Source organism: Leopardus geoffroyi, chromosome E3, assembly GCF_018350155.1.
Source record: "Leopardus geoffroyi isolate Oge1 chromosome E3, O.geoffroyi_Oge1_pat1.0, whole genome shotgun sequence".
Taxonomy (NCBI): domain Eukaryota; kingdom Metazoa; phylum Chordata; class Mammalia; order Carnivora; family Felidae; genus Leopardus; species Leopardus geoffroyi.
This window is the reverse complement of record NC_059340.1, coordinates 27,290,040-27,302,043: the sequence shown is the minus strand read 5'-3', so window position 1 is coordinate 27,302,043 and position 12,004 is coordinate 27,290,040. Positions and strand designations below refer to the sequence as shown.

At 40.0% G+C, this 12,004-nt stretch overlaps 1 protein-coding gene across 4 annotated transcripts in view; it reads right to left on the bottom strand.

Annotated features, from left to right (window-relative positions):
- Nucleotides 1-12,004, bottom strand: part of SMG1 (SMG1 nonsense mediated mRNA decay associated PI3K related kinase) — a 126,367-nt gene that overhangs the window by 34,804 nt on the left and 79,559 nt on the right. For all 4 annotated transcript variants that reach the window (XM_045460058.1, XM_045460055.1, XM_045460056.1 and 1 more), the window contains 9 exons: nt 9,793-9,902; nt 8,958-9,105; nt 8,425-8,584; nt 7,440-7,560; nt 4,060-4,308; nt 3,460-3,744; nt 1,496-1,640; nt 1,225-1,363; nt 43-273 (listed from right to left, as the gene is read on the bottom strand). In XM_045460058.1, the coding sequence (XP_045316014.1) occupies nt 43-273; nt 1,225-1,363; nt 1,496-1,640; nt 3,460-3,744; nt 4,060-4,308; nt 7,440-7,560; nt 8,425-8,584; nt 8,958-9,105; nt 9,793-9,902 (1,588 nt within the window). The remainder of the gene's footprint in view (nt 1-42; nt 274-1,224; nt 1,364-1,495; nt 1,641-3,459; nt 3,745-4,059; nt 4,309-7,439; nt 7,561-8,424; nt 8,585-8,957; nt 9,106-9,792; nt 9,903-12,004) is intronic.

Sequence of the window (12,004 nt, the reverse complement as noted above, 5' to 3'; positions counted from 1 at the left end):
CGTCAAATACGCTTTCTCAGAACAGAACAGTGTGCTACCTACCTGCCCAGCGTTGAGTTTAAGGAAGGTAAAATATGCACTGCAAGACAGCTTGTACAGGCTGAAGATTCGATCTACAACTTTCCTCCACACTTTAATAACTCCTTCTGTTGCACTTTCATCAAGTTCTGAAAGCCACGGGCAGCTTGATATTAACTGACGCCAGATAACATCAACCATGTCGTCTTCCTCGTTATCTTCACCTTCTGTTATCTGAAGCGTTATATCTTCATCCTGAAGAAAATTTGGGCATAAAATGCTATTGAACACAAACTGAAAAGGGGAAAAAGGTATATGATTTTCCTATTCTACAAAAGCATTTTTCTCGTTGATGAAAAATTCAATTACTTCACACTTAATTTTATACATGCTAAACCAGTATCAATACACTCCTCTGTATGATGTTTTACTAACGTAACTAATGAAGACAACTCCGGTGTTTTGCACCTTAAACGCTTCCAAATTATAATGTGATGTTCTGCCGGCAGAACATTAAACATAATCTGTTCAGAAGGTTGAGGCTAAATGTTCACAGAATTCACTCACAACAGACCCTGCTCTCTTCATAGTACTGGGCATGTAGAGAACACCAGCTCTGGCAGACAGCGATACATGCTGAAGTCCAGAGCAAGACGAGGTTAGGTTAGCAAATAAAATCCCAACTTTTAAAGTCTGTATCTACTCAGTAGTTGTGACATTCTAGAATTGACAGAACTCTGAGCAGAGAGGGAATAAATCCTAAAGCTCGTTTAGTTCACTAGGTTTCAACTCTGGCTGTGAAGTACAATCACCTAGCAAGCTTAAATACGTGTGCACATGTCCCACTCAGCTATCTGGGGTGGTATGCAGGCACTCGTGTAGTTTAAAAAGGTCCCAAGCTAGTGTTAAGAACCTAATTTCTGATCAAAACACCTAAAAGAGAAATTTCATTCCCATAAAACAAACTTCACCTATTTTAATAACAGGACCTTAAAGAAATGATTTCTCGAGAAATTACATTTTTCTTAGAAAAGTATCATAACTCACTTTCATTTTAAAACTCAAAGTTCTGATTTGTAACAAAAACTGCCTAAACCCTATTCAATATTTAATCAAGTATATATATGATCAACCTCCTCGAAATCAATGAATTAAGACAGTGATCCTGACACCATTTCTCCCAACACTACATCATATTTTCCTTGCCTGAATCCCCGCTGGCCGACAGACAGCCTGTCCGAGAATACCATAAATCCTCTCTTTTTCTTCCTCAGTTATAGTGTCTGGAAGCAGATTCTGAACTTCAGATTTTTCTCTAGGCAGCAGACGAACACCTTCTCCCTGACTATAAAAATAAACAAGTCACTAGTTGCAGCTATCAAAACATGCCATGTCAAGTTACCAAAACCTGTCAGCAGACATTTTCTGTCTCTATTTTGCAATGCATTAGCTAAGTTACACATTTTGACATACGTACCTGGCATTGTCAACTACCTTTCTGCCCCACCTATAAGCCCAACTAGCCAATGCTGCCCAGGATTTGGCTACTTCAGGTGCCTGTACTGAAGATAGGTGATACAACTGTCCCAAAATGAAGTCAGGCTCTCCAACTCCAATATGCACTGCCATGATGGACAAAAAAATAAAAATAAAAATAATGAAAGAACTCAGCAATGCTACATTCATAAATTTCTAACAGCACTCCCATTAACATTTTGGGGTTTTATTATCTGTAAGCTATCAGTAAGTTCCAGAATATTACAGTGCAAAATTTGACAAAGGAACACATTTCCTACTATGCTTTTTGAAAAGGCTAATAAACTGAAATCAACCACTCAGCTTCCCAAGTCGGCTTAAATTATCACCCTGTAAACCACATAAATATCTTTCACGACACTTTACATAAAAACAGTTCAGGTGTAAATTATGCAAAGAGCCTAAATGTCCATCAACTGACGAATGGATAAAAAAATTGTGGTTTATATACACAATGGAGTACTACGTGGCAATGAGAAAGGGTGAAATATGGCCCTTCGTAGCAACATGGATGGAACTAGAGAGTGTTATGCTAAGTGAAATAACCCATACAGAGAAAGACAGATACCATATGGTTTCACTCTTATGTGGATCCTGAGAAACTTAACAGATACCCATAGGGGAGGGGAAGGAAAAAAAAAAAAGAGGCTAGAGTGGGAGAGAGCCAAAGCGTAAGAGACTCTTAAAAACTGAGAACGAACTGAGGGTTGATGGGGGGTGGGAGGGAGGGGAGGGTGGGTGATGGGTATTGAGGAGGGCACCTTTTGGGATGAGCACTGGGTGTTGTATGGAAACCAATTTGACAATAAACTTCATATATTGGGGGGAAAAAAACAGTTCAGGTGTCAGATGTGTTGTGCAATGTCTTGAATTATGGATATGACTGGTTACTTCCTTGTGATTAGATTAAGCTGAAGCATTCTGGGAAAAGTAATACATAGGTGATAAGTATACAATCTCATTCAATCAGAAATTCATGAGGTAAATGTCTTTATCCACAGTTCAGAAGTAAAGAAATCACCTGCTAGAATGTCCTATGCCAATGTAAGATTTATAATAGTCACCAGACATATCCCTTATATCAAGACTATATAATATACAGATGAGAATGATTTCATAAGACCAATGTAAGAAATCAAAGTCCTATGCTTCATAACAACAATAATGAAAGTATATTCTCATGCTTTGGCAAAGAGGTTAATTATCTCCCACTCTGTAAAACATGGACAACGGTACCTACCATAATAGGCTCTCCAACACTGAATTAACTACCCTATTTGTCAAGTACCCTATTATTAGCACTAGTGTCAAAATGTGAAACTTTCATCTTTCAGTAGTTTCTGTGCTCTATCACCCAAGGAGACCACAAGCTACTATTATCTGTCTTTGTTGCTCCTTCTAGTGTGTGGTGACATTTAGCTTTCTGGGGCAGGGCCGTCTTGCCAGCAAAAACATCTAAGTGCATAAAAGCACCGTGGTTAGGGAAGGCCTGGTGGGCAGAGTTTTAAGTGACTTGCACGGTAGCATTAGATCCTACAGAAATGTGTTTTACTTACTTCCAGGCAGTAAAATACGCTAAATTTCCATAGAAACAATTTCTGTGGCAAATTACAGCCAGTATAACATTGTAAACTTTAAAACAGGGAGAAATAACTTCTAAAATTAATATTAAAAAAATTTTTTTTAACATTCATTCATTTTTTGAGGGACAGAGAGACAGCACAAGCAGGGGAGAATCCAAAGCAGGCTCCAGGCTCTGAGCTGTCAGCACAGAGCCCGATGCAGGGCTTGAACTCATGAAACACGAGATCACGACCTGAGCCAAAGTCGGACGCTTAACTGACTGAGCCACCCAGGCGCCCCTAAAATTAATATTTTAAAGCTAATAAAATAAAGATATCCTACCTGTAGATTCGCTCTCTATCCGAGGATATTCTTCTTCCATCGTATTAACAGATGGCAGTTCTATTAAAGCGAGTATGTTTTTAGACAAAGTAGAAAGACCTGTGAAGTTTTGCTGTTGCTGAGCTCTATAAACCTGTTTCAGCTGCCCTGAAATTTCTTTCCATTCTGCCTGGATCCATTTAGCTAGTGTCAGAATGGACTTGGCAACCGCATATTCAGCTTTGGCAGACTTGCAGAAAGATATGGCACAAGAACTCAACATTTCCATTGCGTGTGTTGACTGGCCTACAGAAAACCAAAAATCAGACCTTAGCTTTATATGCAAACGATTAACAGTATTTCAGGGTAAAGTGACCATGTAAATTCAGTGGTAATCAATGATCTCCAGAAACATTTCTTACTTGAATACACCAAAATTACCTCTTTTAAAAGCCCCAAATTATAGAGATAAGTCAATTACAGGTAATTTATTATTCAGGACACAAATGTTGTGCCACAGCTGAAAAAAACCCAACTTTTATTGCCTTACATCATACACATTAACATTCATACACATGATTTTTATTTTGTCATATACTAACCACAGTTCATTTTACTAACCTGCTGTATACAGCAATTTGGTTTTTTCAATGTCAAGTTCAGGCCCCCATTTTTCATCCACTTGACCTTGAGTTGATAGTTTTTTAAAATGCTGGACTAAATCCTGAGCAGTGGTAGTCTTTCCCAGCTGAACCTCACTACACTGTGCCAGCAGTCTTGTTGCAAGTGACACATTCCCTCGTTTTCTAGCAAATTTTGCTGCTGTTAGACCTAATTCCATCAGATGGCTTCTAATTGGAACTGTTTGTTCTGGAGAGAAGAAAACGTTTCATTAGTCCTTGATGGGTCTAGTCGCAGACTGCACGGAAACATGGCCAAAAATTCTTCCCCAACTGTTTATTTTCCCTTCCCTACCACCTCCTTAAATCAAGATAACTCATTTTTCACCATCTTTAAATCCCTAGCAGCTAGCATGGTGCTTGGCATACAACAGACAATAAATGTTTATTGGAATAAATGTATACAATGAAGCTGACAAAAGTAAAAATGATTCACTCTAAGAGATCGGCTTTTCAGTTTCTAGATCTTTTTAGTAAAGGGCTCAGGCCAAAGGGTGGGAAGTGAGGGTAAAGCTAGACCATCCTCCTTCATGTAGAAGTACCCTCTGCCCTTTTATCACGCCATTCTCTCCGAGTTTACTCCTACCTTACTGATGAACCCTCAGTCTCCTTCCTCTCTACTACCCATCCATTAAAACTGATGTTCCTAGGGGTCGATCCTAGGCTTTCTACTCTTCTTACTCTGCGTATTCTCCCTGGACAATATCATTTGCTTCTGTAGTTTCAATTACCATGCAAATGCTGATGACTGTGGAGTCTTCATCTTGAGCCCAGACCTGACATCTGAGTCCCACCTGCCTACCAGTTCACCTACAGTCAGGCATTTCAAGGGTACTTCAAACTGTGTCAAGTTAAATCCATTTTCTGCCACCCTCCAAACACTCTATTTCCTTCTCCTGTTTTTCCTTTCTTGAGGAACATAATCAACCTGGCTACCTGAGCAGATGCCTGGCAGCCGTCACAGGACTTCACTTTCAGCCCTCCTATCACATCTACTTTTTGTCTATCCCTATCACACTACCTTGGTTACCTTTAGCAGGGACTTTAGCCTAATGGGTCCCTCTGCCCCCAGTCTTCTCCTCTGCTAGTCCATTCTCCAACCTGCAACTGAAGTCATCTTATACAAAGATAAATCTGAACACTTAACTTCCCTCTGAAGGCTTCCCACTGCCCCGACAAAATCCCAACTCCTGAATTTATCTTGAAAGGCACTCATGCCTTACATTTCATTCCAATCTCAGTCTCCTTCAGCTTCCTCTCTTCCCATTCTCCCTTAGGCAAACTGAGTCACCTAAGAATCTTTCATTATTGCCACTGGCCTTCCCATGTTTTTTCCAGCCAAATGGCCCACCACCTTCCTTCTCATCTCTACCTCCCTCGGGTATCAGATTAAATGTTACTTCTTCCCCAAATCCTTTTCCGACTGATTCTTAGGATTAAATCGGTGCTCTTGTTTTATGTTCTTTCAGCACCATGTACGTGCACTTCCATTCAGCACACCACTGCTGTTCCTTGTACGACGTCAGTTTTCCCTGCTAGACTCTAGAATCCCTTTGGTCTTAGGAATGCAGAAAACAGTCTTGCTCACCATTACATCCCAACTTCGAGCACAATACCTGGCACAAAGCACACTTGCCGAAGAAAAAAAGGCAAGGCGGAGTGGAGTTTTGTCTCAAATATAACCACTGAGTTACTGACTTTTTATTCCCAATTTTAAAACTTGTTCAATATGGGAAGGATGAGAAAGAAGATGGTATTTGTAGTCCTACTATATGCCATGCTCTGCATCAGGGCTTTTATATGCCTTCTCTCATCTCCCATAATCCTTATAAGAATCTCCTCAGCAAGGCAATACCCAGAACTGAAAGGGAATGTGACTCACAAGTTTACTGACTTGCCCTAAGGTCCTTCCATTTGCAAAAGTTGGGCTAACGATCCAACCCAAATATATACAGTACTGAGAGTCCAGGAGAGTCACAGTTCCCAGTAATCACTCTGCAATGTGAGTCCACACCCCAGCATTACCTTACTTGAAATTATTGTTTTTTTTAATGTTTATTTATTTTGAGAGAGGGAGAGAAAGAAAGCGCACGTGGGCGTGCCAGTGGGGGAGGCAAAGAGAGAAGGGGAGAGAGAGAGAACCCCAAGCAAGCTTTATGCTGTCAGTGTAGAGCCCTGACACGGGGCTTGATCTCACAAACCGTGAGATCATGGCCTGAGCCAAAATCAAGAGTTGGGAGCTTAACTGAATGAGCCACCCAGGTCCCCCTGAAATTTAATACTCAAATGTATTCAGTAATCTTAGCTACCGCAATTTTCAACTACAATTCTACAGAATTCTGGCAACTTTTCCATTTTCAAGCAATAAATTGCTAACACCCTTTTAACATGAGACGCTTCTTTCTTAAAAATGAGATCTACTAATATTTATACAAATACTAATTGTCAACTCATTTGGAGTGTTTAAAACTTAACATCCACAGTCCATTATATCTGACAAAGAATTCATATCCAAAACAAATAAACAAGTTTATGACTTGACTAAAAACGGACAAGATTTAAACACTTTAAAAAGTAAGATACACAGTGGTCACTATGCAAATGAAGAGGCTCAATCTCATTAATTATCAGGAAAATGCAAACAAAACCGCAATGAAATACTACTATACACTGGTGCCAGGTGACTAAAATTAAAGACCAACACCACCAAAGATAGAGACACAAGAAGAAATGTGAAATGTACAAACACGTTCTAAGAACTCACCCAACTTATTTTTAACGTTGAACCATTACGACCCAACAATTTCACTAACAGGCATTTACTCAAGAGAAACACAAATATATGTCCACCCAGAGACCTGTACATGAATTTCACTGCAGCTCTACACATAATAGCCCACATTTTAAAACAACTCCAGGTTCTATCCATAGAACCAGATAAATTATGGTGCATCCATCAAATGGACACTACTCAACAACACAAAGGATCACACTACTGATACACGCAACACAGGTGAACCTTGAAAATAAAGTGCCGAAAAGAACCCAGACACAATAGAGTTGTATGATCCCATTTATACAAAACTTTAGTTAAGACAGGTCTAATCTACAGTGACAGGAAACAAATCAGCACTTGCCCAGGACAGGACACATGGGAGAGGCGACTGGGTAGAGGCATAAGAAAAACTTTTTGCGGTGATATAAATGTTCTAGATCTTAACGAACTGGTGGTAAAGATCTGTCAAAACTCATGGATCTGTACATGCCAAATGTGTAAATTATATCTCAATCAAAGCTATTAAAAAAATCCAAGCTAATTACCTTTTATCTTCTCCAACAACTGACTCTGGTACATGGTATATCTTAAGGCCTGCATCCACGGCCTCACATCATGCTGTTTACATGAACGCAGAGCTTCACTGAAGAGTGGAATAAGACAATCCTGCCAGAGAAAAACCAAAACTACTCAATGCAAACAGACTCCATGCATGTTTGTAGACCGAGTTAACCTGCATCCCCTTAAACCAGCTACTCAGCTCTACTTGTCTATTCAACTCCCCCCTTTCTTCATTTTATCTTCTAATCACAAGAGGAAAAGAGACAGTCTAAGATAAATCTTTGCTTTGCCTTAAAAAGAAAGAAAAAAATCAAGTCCAATTTACCAATAAAGCACATTTTTATAAAAATAAACACAAGCATATTAACTACAAAACAGAAGTTAGATTACAGAGAAACATAAAACTACTACTTTATTAGCAGATTCTCAAAGATTCTAATTCCCTTGGGAAGGGCCCATCTTTGGTTAAACTGTCCCCTATCTGGGAGAAGGATGGGGTGTCTTTTTTTTTTTTTTTTTTTTTAAGTATGTTCTTCATCCAACATGGAGCTTGAACTCAAGACCCCGAGATCAAAAGTTGCATGCTCTACCACCTAGCCAGCCAGGCACCTTGAAGGTATCTTCGCTAATCGAATCTAAAATTTGTAACACCTGTCAAACGGAAATATATTTACATACACTCTCTTCTTCCAAAAACAAACAAACAAACAAAGCAAAGGAAAAAATTAAGCAATTAGCCGTCCTTAAAACTCTCTATCTTTACTTCCTCCATCTGCCTCATACACTTCTCAAATGAAAATGTGCCTGAAAATGGCATTTTGGATTTCTGTATTTACTACCTTGTCCAACAAACGCTACAAATACTATTTTAAAAATTAAAAAAAAAATTTTTTTCAAAGAAATCTTTTTCTACACAAATGCCTATTAATGTTCACAAAAATATCCTGATAAAAACACACACATACACACCTCTGTTGAAAGTCTGTTAGAAACTGTGTTCTCCAGAGCAGAAGAGCAATACAGCTGTAAGGTACTTAGAACTGGCAGAGACTGTGAAACCGTTAAAGTAGAAAGTCTCAGGGGTCCAATAGCTATGCGGGAGGTTTGCTTCAAGTACTTTACCACATTTCTGAAACAAAATATATACTGTTAATTAACAAATGAGATTTTCCAGCCGGTAATCACTGAAGAGATAAGGCAGTTTGATAAGATGCTACCACAGTGGCATCCAAAGAGGGGAAAGGAAGAAGAGCTGTCTGCCCTTTAGTAAAATGACACAAGCAAGTCAAGACATGCTTCTGCGGATTTCTGCAGTTTATTTAGTTTCAACCTCTATATATGCTGGCAAGGGGCACTCACATTTCACGCGACTTCTACAACGAAAACGAAGCTATCATGACTAACTAGCATTGTAGTGAACTGTTAAGTGATTCATCGCCAAGTACGTACATTCACCATATGGTACACACAGCGCACATTAACCTCCTTCGGATTAAACTTACTCAGTTATGGACTGCCACTTCTGGTCTTGCTCTATATGGTTTAAAGCAGTTGCCAAACAAACAGAACTTCGCAACAACTGAACCTCAATCGATTTCTGAAGTTCCTTTGGATCTGGGCTTAACATGTTAGGAAGCAGTTTTTTCATATCTACAGAGAAGTTAAATAAATTCTGTTAAGTTGTTTTTAACGTGTTAAGAATGATAAGACATTTTAACAGTATTAAAAAGTTATCACTGATGAATACATTCTTTCGTATTTAAGCTCAGCCAGCTGAACACTATGATGAAGCATTTCTGAGAGCTATATAAAAGTCACAGTCTGCATTCAAATTATATCTCACACCCACCCGAATTAGCTGATTTCCCAAGTTCGAAAATCAATAAACCAACATACGCTACATTTTAAAGGGGCAAATCTACACCTATTTTGCAAACCTTACTGAATTTGGCAAAGCGGTGCTAACACACAGAGTACTCACAATACTAATTTTAGTGTAGTATTTTACAGAATGTGCCAGTTGGGGTAAAGAAATTAACGAACCACATTAAGACGCTAAGAAAAATATTTAGCTTAAACACTGAACTTTTTCAAACGTGGCCAGATAAATCTCCAAGTCTTATGACAGTCTTTTTAAGTTAGATTAACTTTAATTAAACTGTTTCCATTTGCCAAATCAAATGTAAGTAAAACAGCCCTACATATGTTCCTTCACATGGGACTCTGCCCCAAAATAAATGTACAAAAACCTCCCGTTTTTCCAGTAAAATACTAAGCCAAATATTTTGGGCAACTTGTCCATAAAATACCTAATTTTAAGATTATTATCTCAAATACCTATTTTCTCTTTTGATCCTCCAGCAAGTAGATTGACATTTTCTCCTGGTAACAATTCTAACTGCTCAGTACATTCAACAAATTCTCCAGATTCAAAACTGCTTAGTGATCTGTAATTAAAACATCAGTTAGCTTACATCACACCCTATCCAGCCTGTGCAATCATTCAAAAGAAAAGCAGAACAAATTCTGGAAAAAGCCCAGTTACACAGCATTCTTTTGGTGAAGTTCCTTCTACGTAGGCCATCGTTTTATTTCTATTTTGAAGATGGGACTACCAACTTAATTAGCACTAAAATTGGAGTGGCAAACCGGAAAGCCACAACTATAGACATTCAGTTTAGCACGCTCACCTGTCCTCTTTTTGTAGTCTGTTATCCTCCGGGCCCATCCAACAAACTGACAGACCGCTGCAGGGCAATGGCAACATCTGATTCTCCCCAAGCTACTTCTCAGTTCCCTACGCGACCCCATTCCCTACCTAAAGCCTAAGCCCCTGGAGGGCTCCTGTCCTACTATCTCAGGGCTCCATCCTCGTCCTGCCTCCTTTCACTGCTGGCCATCCTCCCTCTCCCCCTTCTCCAACGTGTCTCACGGAACCTGTTTCTCTTCTTTCAGAGAATTCTTCCTTTCCGTCTCCTCACCTTATCTGAAAATGGTGGCACCTCTGAAACCCCTTTAGTCCTGCAGCATCCATGTGAGGAGAGGCCCTCTCCTAGCTCCTTCCTGCTACTTTCAGATCACTCACTCTGTTCCCATTCCTACTACAGCTGATTTCCAACCAAGAAGATGACTTAGTTTCTCATCTCTTTCTATTCTATTAATCTCTCATCTTTTCCTGTCCCTCTCACTGTGTCACCTGCCTTACAACTCAGCTTGAAGCCAGCACTGGAAATATGACATCAATAACTGCACCTGCCTCTACTGTATAAGCTCCAAGCCTGGATTAAGGTAAATGCCAGCTTCTCACGTAAGCTGTAACTGAAGAACTGTCGAGGTTTGGTGACAGCACCCTGATCATTCCGGCCACTACTGGATCTGAGTCCTCTCCCGGGGCAGGTTCCCGTGTCCCTCCACACTATACTCTACAATGCCCTCACACTGTCAACTAATGATGGACTCCTCGAAAAAAAAAACATAAACAAAAAGCCCAACTATCTATCCTCTACCCTTTCATTTCCTCTCCCCTTACCTCTAATCCACCATCTATCCACTCCCAAACAGTCTATATCCAACTTCCGCTGCTTTCCTTGAGGCATAAAAAAAGTAGAGCCCAGTTGATCCTTCAATGTTATTTATCCTGTTTCTTAAACCTCTGCTTTCCTGTCACTCTTTTCCGTGAACTTGAAAGAACACTAAAACTCTCCAATATTTCAGGTAACTACACAACATTCTCCTCCAGCCACAGCCTCCTCCTCTCCTTGACTTCAGGAAAAACTCACCACCCAAGTAACCTAACTAAAGCTTTTGATTTTCAACTTTCTCCACCACTCAATAGTACTACTCAACCCAGCTGCTTCTCGTGATCTCTCTCTACAAAGCTCTTCTTGCTTGTCATCTCTGGAGCTTCTGACAAGACTGACTATTCCAGTCTGCTTCTCCTACATCTTGGACTTTTCTCTCCTCAGTGTCTTTCTGTTTTTATCAGTGGCTTCCTCTCCCTTCCTGGAACAAAGATGCTCGTAAGGATTCTGACCTTGGCCTTCTTTCCTTTTCACTCACCCTTCTCCAGAGCTTAATCTGTGATTTCGTGGCTTATAAAGGCTCTGGAGTATAAAGTGTGAAGAGAAAAAAAATGTCTTTTACTGGCACCTATATGCTAATGAACCCCCAAATCACTCTCTAGCTTAGACTTTTGTCCTTTGTTCCAAATCCAACTCTTAACTGCTTACTACTCTCCTCCGCATGTTTCATATGCACCGTAAAAACACCTCCTGGTTCTGTGTGCTCCTGCTTCAACTAACAGTGTCTGTCTTCCCTCCACCTTTGTCCCACAGATAAACGGTCTACATGCTGCCACCCCTGTCGTCCACCTCCAGTCTCTTCCCAACAGCAGGGGGAATGACTAAGTCAAATCACGACATGCCTCTCCTGTTCAAATCTCACCTAAGATTTTCCATGTTACTGGGAGTCAAAGTCCTTCTCCCAGTTCCCCATCTACCCTCTATCCTGATCTCCTATTATTGACTCTGCTTCAATAATAAGTGGCCTC